The sequence below is a fragment of the Camellia sinensis genome, chromosome 9, assembly GCF_055761805.1.
Source record: "Camellia sinensis isolate YWXY chromosome 9, ASM5576180v1, whole genome shotgun sequence".
In the NCBI taxonomy this organism is placed as follows: Eukaryota; Viridiplantae; Streptophyta; class Magnoliopsida; order Ericales; family Theaceae; genus Camellia; species Camellia sinensis.
The window spans coordinates 129175208-129187084 of NC_138969.1; the positions used below are offsets into that span (position 1 = coordinate 129175208).

General features: G+C 33.8%; 1 protein-coding gene and 1 long non-coding RNA gene across 2 annotated transcripts; one reads left to right on the forward strand and one right to left on the reverse strand.

The window, feature by feature from the left end:
• Positions 1-911: 911 nt before the first annotated feature.
• On the reverse strand, positions 912-5728 carry LOC114264624 (calmodulin-binding receptor kinase CaMRLK). The gene is made up of 2 exons (XM_082887653.1): positions 4130-5728; positions 912-1786 (listed from the first exon to the last, which is right to left on the reverse strand). The coding sequence occupies exons 1-2, from the start codon at positions 5523-5525 to the stop codon at positions 1152-1154; spliced, it is 2031 nt and encodes a 676-aa protein (XP_082743779.1). The 5' UTR covers positions 5526-5728; the 3' UTR covers positions 912-1151.
• LOC145798758 (uncharacterized) lies at positions 1913-5665 on the forward strand. Its single transcript, XR_014340282.1, has 2 exons — positions 1913-3578; positions 3872-5665. It is a non-coding gene; the product is annotated as an uncharacterized LOC145798758 (long non-coding RNA).
• Positions 5729-11877: the final 6149 nt, after the last annotated feature.

Genomic DNA, 11877 nt, shown 5'->3' on the forward strand with positions numbered 1-11877 from the left:
TAAGTAGATCACATATCTAATATTATCATAAATAGATATACATGTGAAAAATAACACGTAAAGTTCTTAAAATAAAAGATTAAACCCATGCAATAATTGAAGCCGCTAAAATAAGGGGAGTAACAATTGCCAAACGTATTCACATAAGAGGTAAGAGCACCTAAGATAGTTTTGTCATTTTTGAAATAGTATACTCATATTTTAAATATGTTACGATATTTAAAATATGAGTATTGCAATTCAGATAAAAAAATTAGATCCATTTTCTAAGCTTAATGATATAACACTTTACTAAAATATCTAAATTATTTATTTTCTAATCAATAATCAATCAGTTAATAATAAAAAATAAAAACTAGACGCAAGCACCCCTCTCTTGTCTCCCACTAATTAGATCTATTTTCAAATAATTTAAATAAAAATTATACTATATTTCAATACAAAATTTTTGAACTAAAAAATATATATTAATAAGGATAAATTCCACTAGTTGTCCTTTCTGTGTCATTTTGATCTATTAACTTTTACTTGACTCAATTTTGACATTTAATTTAAATTTTATAATAATTTAGTTTAATTGATAACGCTATTAGTGATTTTAATGAAAAATCTTTGAATTTTTACTTGACTCAATTTTGACATTTAATTTAAATTTTATAGCAATTTAGTCAAATTAATAACGCTATTAATGATTTTAATGAAAAATGATCATTGATGTAGTTGAAATTAACACATGAAATTGAGTAAATTTATAATTTTACTCTTAAAAACATAACATATTTGTGCATTTTTTATAATAAAATATTAACAGTTATAATCATTTAAATAAAATTATTAAAAAGTCAAAAATTTAAAATCAAAATTAAACTAATTAAAGTTACAAAAATTAAAATAATATAAGAATCAAAATATAAGAATTAATTGCTGTACAACAATTGTATAAAATGCACCAAACTGAAGCAATATCACAGACGGTGAGGACATGTTTCCATCTACAACTTTGAATAATGTTTTCACTCTTTTTTGTATCTCATTAATACACATTCTCAATAATGCTTTCACTCTGAAGTCAATTAATGGAACTTGAAAAGGCATTATTGTACTGTGAGTCAAAATAATTACAAAATGGAACGTTAACTCGATGAGTCGACTCAGTTCAACTCAGCTGTGATCGGATGTACGTCTTTGAGCAGCCCAACCACCTGCTGCATTGTGGGTCTTTTCCCAAGTGTCTCCGCAGTACACAAGTAACCAACTCGAAGGCATTCCACCATCTCACTTACCGAGTCACTGCCGAGTCTCAGCCTCGAGTCTAACGCACTTGCTCCGAATCCCTCCTTCACCAACCTCCTAGCCCACCCAATCGTCTTGTCCGACCCGACCCTACCCGTCAACAACTCGACCAACAATACACCAAAGCTGTACACGTCATCCTCCGTGGACCCTCCAACTCGGTCCTGACTCAGTCCAAAATCGGAAATCCGGGGCTCCAAGTCGTCGGCAAGTAGGATGTTGGAGGGGACCAAGTGGCCGTGCACCACTGGCTTGGACCCCGCGTGGTGGAGGTAGGCGAGCCCACGTGCTATGCCCACCGCGATGCGGTGGCGCGTGGGCCATTCCATCTTTTCGGGTGATGAGATGTGGGGTCCGTTATCTCCGTCGTTGTGATGCTCCCACGTGTCGGTGCTCCAGTCCTCCACGTTGGGCGCACCAGTTGGGAGCTCGTGAAGCCATCGGTGCAAGTCACCGTTGGCCATAAACTGGTATAATACTAGCTTCTCACTACCTGCACAATGTACATTGAGTAAACGCAACTTCAATTACACCTAGGCTCAACTCAGCATACAATCACATTACAACGAGAGTAAATTATACTATGTCCCTCTACGTGTGTTTTTTTTATCCTTTAAAAATTTGTTTTGTAATTTTCTGTAATGGCAAAGCCTTATTGAAATTTGACCCCAAAAAAATTGTTTGAACATAATAACATTTTGCTCATCCCATGTTAATAGTCATAGGATATCTAATACATTGCGAGTAATAATATACAGATAAATTTTTTGTTCAAAATTTTCATATAAAAATAATAGGACTTTTTTGGAAGTGGGGATGCTGCTGCGCGAGCAGCGGCTGCTATGAGGCGAAATGGGTCCATTTTAATAATTTAAACCGTTCACATTTAGAATACATCAAGTAGAACATGTCTACAAAAAATCAAATTAATCGGATATCGTTTGCCTATTCATCCACTCACATTCGTATTCATTTTAATACTTTAAATCACAATTATTATTTATTTTTGTAGATACAAATGTGAGAGGATGAATAGGTAAAAGATATCCGATTAACTTGATTTTTTGCAAACATGTTTTACTTAATGTATTCTAAAATGTAAACGATTTAGATTATTAAAATGGGCTCCGAAATGGGCCATTCCACTGCACAGCAGCATCTCCACTTCTGATTTGTTTGTGATTTATTCATTTCCAATCAGAACAGTTGTTGGGCATAGCATTTATGCAAAAATCAAAATAATTAATTATTAATAAACACATAATCAGATGACAGTTATCTTTAAAAATAAGGAATGATCTGCTCAATAAACTTTCTAATAAACTCAACACAAACAATTTGGGTCTCCGAAGTGAGCTCGAAGATGAGCCAACCAACCCCAGAGCCTAAAGAAATTATGCAAGTGCTTCTCCAATCATTTACTCATCGACACATAGCACATTGCCTTCTAAAACTTCAATACAAAAGTGATGAATCTTATTTAAATTAAGGATAAATTACAAATACATCTTTTAAAATTTGTTTAATTATCTCATGTGATTTAAAAAATTATAAATATTTTGTTGTCACAAATTTTAATTTAACAGAATTAATTGAAAAAATAAAATTCATAATTACTCTCGTATACAATGATAACATTACATGAATTATTGATTGAAATAAATTTTTGACATCATTAAAAATTATTAATTAACTTAATGATTTATTAATAAAATGGTATATTTGTTATAAAATTAGAAATTTGAAAGGCCAACATCTAATTTCCAAAACTATAAGGAATAATCGTATTTTAAGTAAATGTACTTAATAATTTATCCTTAAATTAATACCTATTACCTAAACTTGTTTGCAGGGAATTTGATTAATTTCTCCAAAATCTGAATGCCCAACTCTTTTAACTAAAGAGTAATGTTACTCTAATCTAAAAGTTCGACTAAATTATCAAATTCAATGATGTGAAAATTTATTACTACAATATCTAAGGGCAACTATCTTTATCATATTTTTCTAATTATGATCTAATAATCTCTTTTATGCCATTGTTTGGGAAGTGGGTTTGTGGTTAAAATAGTCAAAAAAAAAAAAAAAAAAAAGGATTTTTAAAACATCACATTTAACCCATAATCATTACATTGTTTCTCTCACAAAAATTTATAAAAAGCCAAAAACCCTTTCCAAACCAGACTTTTTAATCCTAAGCTAAAATAACAAAAAAAAACCAAAAATTCAAAAAACCAATTCACTTCCCAAACCAAGCCTCTATATCACAAAATCTAAAAAATAAGGCCTTGTTTGGTTTGTGTTTCCTAAAAATTTTTGGGAAAAATTCTCTACAAATAAATTTTCAAAAATAATCAAACCAAACAAATTTTTTCAAAAAAATTTTTACAAAACTTGTTTGGTTTACAAGTTTTTCAAACAAATCTCTCTCTCATACACATCAAATCAATCACTTTTTTTCAAAACTCTCTCAAAATAATTTTCCAAAACATCTTTTTAAAAAAACCAAACCAAACAACTTTTCGTACTTTTTATCTCTAAAACTCATCTCCCAAACTTAAACCAAACATACCCTAAGTGTATCGTTTTTAAATAGGAATTTGTAATGATAGCTAGTGTAAGATTTGCCTGGCAAACAGAAGCAGAGCTACGGTGTACGACGGACACCTCTCATCTGATCTCATCTCACAGCAGCAAGCAGCAATGAAGTAAGTATAATGCCCATTATCACGTGAATCCCATTTAATGTGTTAGGTCTCAAACCCACTGCCCAAAAAAATTTAAAAACAAACATATGTTCTAAGTATTAAATACATACAGAACAACACAAGAATACCTGCAATGCAGTAGCCAGTAATGGGCAACAGGTTTGTGTGTTTCAGCCTCGCCAGCTCTTCAAACATCTTCACAGCTTCATCATCATCAAGGCCTCTCGCTTGCTCCACCACCTTGATCGCCACGTGTAAGTCACCCGGCAAAATTGCCCTGTACACTGGCCCACACCTTCCCTCTGCTATCAATGACTCTTTCCCAAAGTGTGACGTGGCAGCAATCAAGTCCTTGAAAGTCAGGTTCATCAATGGCTTCTCAAACATCACCACCGGTGCAGATGATGCTTCTTTAATGTCTGCTACCCATGATGTCCCTGACTCTGTCTCGAAAGCGAACGGCCCTGATTTCTCTATCTTGAATGATAATTGATGAATTGGTTGAGATATTGACCATTTGTTCATTTTTCTGGCTCTTTTTCTCTTCTTGTACATGCAACAAATGAACACAATCATGGCCAAAACAACACTTGTTGATGATGCAATTGATAAAGCTAACACTAGAGGTTTGGTTTTTGATCTGGGTTTTTCATTTTTGGCTTGTTTGTAAATGGGCTTTTGTTTTTGGGGTGGTTTGAGAGGTGGGTTTTTTGAGTGAGGCTTGACATGGATGGTTTGGGAGGTCTTTGAAATGCCTGAATGTGTGAATGCAGAGTTTCCAAATTTTTTGATATTTTCTGGACTTGTTTGGCCAGTGAAGTTATTGAATGAGAGGTTCAAGAACTTGAGACCAACCAGAGGAGGAAAATCAGAAGGAAAAGAACCAACCATTTTGTTGTTTGACACATCCAAGTACTTCAATGATTTCAGACTCGAAATGGGTTTTGAATTGCCTGAAATGTTGCAGCTGGAGAGATCAAGATGTTGAAGATGGGTCAAGTTTTTGAGCCCCGAAGGCAAGAGTCTGAGATCATTATGTGAGAGGTCAAGAACAGTGAGGTTTGGGAAAACAGAGAGAGGAGCCAAGTTGGTGAACCTGTTGGTGGACAAATTGAGGACCTGAATGGATGAAAATGGACCCATATCTGAACTAGCTTCGAACAAAATGGTCCCACCAAACCGGTTGTTGGAGAGATTGACCAAAACCAGATTTTGGATGGACCAGAACCAACCTGGGACAGAGCCTTTGAGAGAGTTGTTGGAGAGATCAATTTTTTGCAAGTGAGACATGTTTCTGAGGAACTTCCATGAAAGAGTACCACTCAGATTTCTTGATGAGAGGTTTAGTTCTGTGATTGGATGGTTTGGGCAGGTTAGATGAGAGGGTTTGAACCAGGAGGAGTTGAAGCCAGAGACAGAGCTAAAGGCTTTGGAGATCAGTTGTCGGTCTGTAGTAGTGTTGCATGAGGATTGCACAAGTGATAAAAGTGACATGACAAGTGTGAATTTGAGGAGGATCTCCATTTCCTAACTTCAGACTTTCAACTGGTTGCTGTTGTTTTGCCTCCCATGAGTGAGAGAGAGAGAGAGAGAGAGAGAAGAGAGAGTTGCGTTTAGGTCCGGGCACTTTTTGTGTCCTCAATGACACAGAGGAAAAGAAAGACAACTAAAGGGGGAGGGAAATATATACATATATAGAGAGGTGTGAGAAATGTGTATATAACAATAACATTGTGAAAAAAATTATTTTTTTATTCATATTGTGAAATATTGGTAATAATTTTTCGTCACGTATGAGGGAGAGATAGAGAGGGCTTAATTTTTTGAAAAAATTATAAATCATTGTATATAATAAAAAAAAATTACAAACTTACGAGGAGTGCAATTCTTTGTGTAAAAAACATATCAAAAATTAAACTTCAAAAGCATTTTCAGCCTATAAAATATGAGAGTCGCTATTCTTATTATATTTTACTCAAATTATACTTTTTTCTTGGTCCTTACTATATATAAAAGAGAGTGTATTTAAAAGAACAACAATGTTAGGTAGCTCAAAATTTTGTGGCTTAAATGGTTCAAATCACTTAAAACGATGTCGTTTTGACAGATTTTGAATATAAAACGATGTCGTTTTGACAAATTTGAGACATTTGAATCACAAAAGTTTGAGTTACTAAACATTTTCCTTAAAAGAAATAGTAACTATGTATACTAAGAATAAAGAAAAAAGAGTATATTTACCGCAAAATAGAGTAAAAATAATGATTGCTTGAAATATTTGACACTACGTGTAAATGTAAATGATTCCGTCGACTAGAACAATAATAGTTTATAGGTAAGTTACCCTTACTTTTCATGATTTTTTTTTTAAAAAATACACTTAATTTCATATTTTTGTATAATTATACTAATCTCTTTTGAAATTTTAATTTACATAATATTTTTTTATTAGTAATTCATTAGCTATAGATAAACAGATGTTTGTCATCTATTTTCAACTAAAATGCATATTTACTTTTATTTATTTAAATGTCTATCAATTATCTTTATTAGTTTTGATTGTTTTCACCTTACTAAAAAGAGATATTTTAGTATAGTTATATTGAATTTGTGAGATTAATTGTATTTTTTTAAATATCAAGAAAGATGAAAGATGAGTGATATTTACTCTACTGTAAATGTAAATCATGTATCATCATGATGGAAAATCCTATGGTATACATCTTTGGAGGAATGTGTATCATATGCACTTTTTTATATGTTTTTGTAGTAAATGTTACATATTTTTGTAACAGGAGTTACGACAATTTGTGGTTGAGAAATAAAGTTGCGTATTTTGTGATAGTGTTATGCATTTTTATAGTAATATTACACATTTTTTTACAATATTTTCTAACTACAAAATATGTAATAATACCACAAAATACGAAATATTGTTGCAAAATTGCATAATTTTATTTCTCAAGCACAAATAGTGTAACTCCTACTATAAAAATATATAATATTTATTATAAAAATACGTAACATCATAACTCTTGCTACAAAAATTTATAATATTTATTACAAAAATATGTAACATACCCTACAAAAACATGTAACAAGGTGTAGGATTTCCTCATGGTGATACATTACTTTACACTAGAGTAAATATCATATTATTTTTTTTTTCATTTAATGACAAAAATAAATTTTTTAAAATTTTATTTTGTATTTTATTTGAGCGAACATAACAGAATAATTTTATAGTATTTGAGGATTAGCTCTATTTGATAATTTTTTAATTTTTACCAAAAGATATATAAAAAAATAGAAACATAAATAATTTATATATATATATATATATATATTTGGGGACTAATTTAACTTGTTCTAAAATGTAGAATTACTTTAAAAAAAAAATATACTTATAAAAACAAAAAACAGAACTTGATGAACTAAAATTACAAATTTTTGCAACATTAATTACAAAATTTTAAATATTTTATTACATCAATTTATAATAAAAATATATATTTATAATTAATATTATAAAATTTTATAATAAAATTATACATTTTTATAGTACCATGTGCGCTTTAAAACGATGCACACCGTATGATTTCTCTTATAATTAGGGGTGGGCGCGGGTCGGTTGCGGCCACGAAACCTCCAATCCGCCATCCGTCCGCCAGATTGGCGGATTGGAGAAAATCAATCCACATCCGTCCGCCAATCCGGCGGATGCGGATTGAGCGGATTGACGGTTTGGCAGATGGATGCGAATTGGTTTAGCGGTTTGAAATTTTATAAATTTTCAACATAGTTCAACTTGTGCACTTCCTCAAAAAAAAAAAAAAAAAAAGTATTACAGTCAATGACTTAAAAAAGTATTACAATTACTGCATGCCTCATCCAAAGAAAGAAAGTTTGAAACTTTAGAATATCACAATCACTGCATGCCTCATCCACATATTACAATCACAGCATGCCTCTTCCACATAAAGTATTACAATCTGTGGTTCTTCAAATATAAAAAAAATTCAAACCACAAAAACCATGAACAGAGTAATAGTTGAGATTGTATGTCTCTGTATTGTTACATTTATATATGTTTTGAAAACTAAAACCAACCAGCATATTTCATATTTTCTATTTATTACTTTTAGAGTTAGATTTAAAAACAAAAAAATATAGATAAATAATACGTTTATTTTTTCAATTCAAAAAATATATTCAAGTTGAAAACTTTTTTTCAACAGAATATTTGAACTCTTTTTCAATTGAAAACACAAACAAAATATTTAAACAAATTGAAAACACAAAATCTTATAAATTACTAAGGGTACTCGCGGTTTGGCGGTTCGGTTGCGGCCAAAAGAACCTCAAATCCGCCATCCGTCGGCCAAATTGGCGGATTGGAAAAAATCAATCCGCAAACCGTCCGCTCGTCATCATGCATCCATCCAACATGCGGCGGATCGGATCGGTTCGGTCGATTTTGGCGGATCGGTATATCCGCTGCCCACCCCTACTTATAATAGCGATGTTTTTCCAGACTCATGATGTCGTGGCCTGCTCCTCCATCACTCTTCCTATAATACATTTTTACCGTTCAAATAATAATAATAGATAATAAAATAAAATTAAAAAATTTAACATGTGATTCTTGTAATAAAATAATTTTTAATTTTTAATTTTATCAATATAAATCTTAATCATTTGATTTATTTTCAGTTTAAACTATTTGTCTATTTTCGTTAATTAAAATCGATGGATAAAGAATATTTTAATAATTAAAATTAAGAATGAAAATTCCTGACACAACACGATAACATGACTCGAATTGTATACGAAATTAGCGAATTAAAATTGAGCATTTTCTAATACGAACCTAAATATGACATGATCTGTGAACGTGTAATAAACAGTTCGTGTTCGAGTTAAACTCGCAAAACCCGAAATTGGCACGTCTAACCCATTTACTTCAACGTGTAACCTATTAACACAAACACGACAAATGACCCGAAAATGACCTATTTATGACCCGCGAACTACATATACACATTTTATAATTATAAATATAATTTGATCAAATTTCATCTCTGTAGACGTGCCCTCGAGGGCCTCATTCGGACTCATTTGTCACGGTTTTTAATCTAATCCCACAATGTGTGATGTGAGATTGATAAATTACCAAAGAGTCCAAATTCGGCAAATCGTTTTGAAAAATTGATTTTTTAGAAAGAAGTGCCAAACATGGACTGTTTTGCCAGATATAGAATCGCCACCTAAATATTTTATTTTTGGGGAATTTAGGAAACCCTGACTCGTGCCTAAGGCCACGTGTCCGTCATCACCAAAGTTGTCTCGGCTCGGGAACTTGGGTATGATTGGGGAAGGTCATTTATGAGCACCCCCGCTCGCCCGATCAAAAATCGGCCACTACTAAACATGATATCGAATTTTTGAAAGCACATGCGTTCTTATTCCGGTTAATTAGTTAATCTTTACTATGTGATGCGCACAGCAAAACAAGTATAGACTAAATTGCCTAATTTGGAACAAAATATCGCATATCCGTTTATTTGGAAAATGGTTTGAAGTTTGCTACTCGCAAGTAGGCTAAAACACGGATTTCAATGAATTATCCCAATTCAAACAATCCAACCTTCACCCACAGGCATTCAGACAGTTATATCATATAAGCAATTAGCCTCATGGCAAGCATGCTGTCATGTTAACACTCACATACATGCAAGATGCTAAAGCATAAACACTCATAGTGTGCTCCGAACCAAAACAAGAAACTAGTTAGTAATCATGCATGATCCTGGTTCATGTCAACAATGACTAATGCAACACATGCAAAATGTAATTAAGATAGGCTCGGCTATCCTAAGAATGACATATGAGATGCGACAATTTGATACATGTATTCAACTTGGAATTGAAACACTACGCAATTAGTATGATGCGCCGAGCCCGGTGCGTGCAATATGAATGAATGTATGCAAACATGCTAACATAAGTATGCTAATTGAAACATGACCTAAAACTAACCATCAAAATCAGGTAAGTAAAAGGGAGAAAGACGTGGGGTTGGAAGACATTCACACACGCACGCACACTTATTACAAATTCGCCCTCTCGACGGAGGGTCCAAATAAATAATACAAATCCGAATGATTAATCAACTATCCTAGCTAATTAATTATTACAAACCCTTAATTAATTACACAGAAAAAAGGGAGGCCGCCGTAGCTCCACCTCGGAATGATTGAATGATGCATGCTCGATCGCCTTGCTTGGAAACCCGTTGCCATGCCACATGTTGCCTCTGTTTGCACTGTTTTGCATCTCTGAAAATTGTGAAAATCCTTGGGATGCTTCTGAAACACTCCATGAGCACTGTGGGAGGTCACCGGCCAAGATATGAAGTCACCGGCCATGGGAGCATGATCATCGACCAAAAATGGAGCTCTCAGCTAGGTTAAGTTAGCCGGCCAGCACTGAAGATGGCCGACCGACCATCTATTCTTGCAGAATGCCGTTTTTACTGCAATAGAGGACAAACAGTGCATGACAGGGCATTTACAAGACAATGTGTGCACGACCACCCTCCCTATCATACTATGAACTCAATGGAGTATGGTTCTCGACCCTCGGACCACCAATCACGCATTTCAATGCATGATGGCCAAAGGTGCCGAATGTGCAATTCAATATGGAATGAAATGCACATAACACATAAGGGGCCCCAACCTCTATCATGCTTGATCAAGAGGCAAGGGATGCATGCTTAATGCTATGCAACGTAGGCATGGAAACAAGCTAATGCAACATGAGCATGCAAGCAAGCAATGTGCAATAGGCATACAACCTAAACAAGTAGACATGCAAGGCATGTAACAACAATGCCAATGACAAACATGCAACAACATGTGAGGCAAACATGTGACAACATGTAAAGGGACAAGCATGCAACAAGCATGCAACATACTAGCATGCAACAACATGCAAGATACTAAATATGCAACGAGCATGCAACAACATGCAAGGCAAGCATGGAACAACATGCAAAGGATGGACTTAAACCAAAATAGACAGGTCTCAAATAGGCCCAAATCAGTGGCCAAAATGCTATGGAAATAAGGACAAAAACGCATACAAACATGCATTTCAATTGGCCTAACACTTAAGCATAGTGGAGCAACTCCTAAGCACACTTAAAAAAGGTGAAAAGCATGCCAATATGACAACATTACATGCTCTGAAATGATGCTAGGGATGATGCCAAATCACATAAACAAATCAAGCATAGCATGCATAAGGCTCAAAGCCTAAGGCTTGTGAAGGGACTTGAACCAAAGCTACACAAAACAAAGAGCATATGGCAAGTATAACCCAAAACAGTCCTAAATCATGTCAAAATGAGCCTAAAACATGCAATGGCAAAGGCCAAAATAATCTAGAACAAGGGGCCAAAAGCATGAGGCATGTAAGGCCATGAAAGAGGTGTTACACTACACCTATTAAAACCAAACATGGCATGATTCAAGCAATGAAAAACAGAGTTATGGCATGGTAAGACAAGCCCAAAAACCCACTTAGATGGCATCCAAAAGGCCTAAGCATGGAAGCATGCACAATGATCTAATCATGAGGCATAAGACATCAACTCTTTAAAACATTAAAGGAGGGATAAGTGCACGTATTTGAGCATGCTATATGGACTGAAATAACATAACAAGTGATGCCAAATCACTGAAATGAACCAAGTAACGCATGCTAGTGGATTCAATACACGAAACTTACAAGCTAGATTGAACCAAAACTGTACAAGTCAAGTCATGGATGACCAATACAACTAAAATTAGATTTTAAACATGATAAAACA

What these genes read in the sequence shown, in the direction of transcription:
- LOC114264624 (XM_082887653.1), bottom strand. Translation starts at nt 5,525, where the DNA reads ATGGAGATCCTCCTCAAATTCACACTTGTCATGTCACTTTTATCACTT. An exon ending in TACTGGCTACTGCATTGCAG is followed by an intron (nt 1,787 to 4,129) that starts GTATTCTTGTGT and finishes TACATTGTGCAG; the next exon opens with GTAGTGAGAAGCTAGTATTA.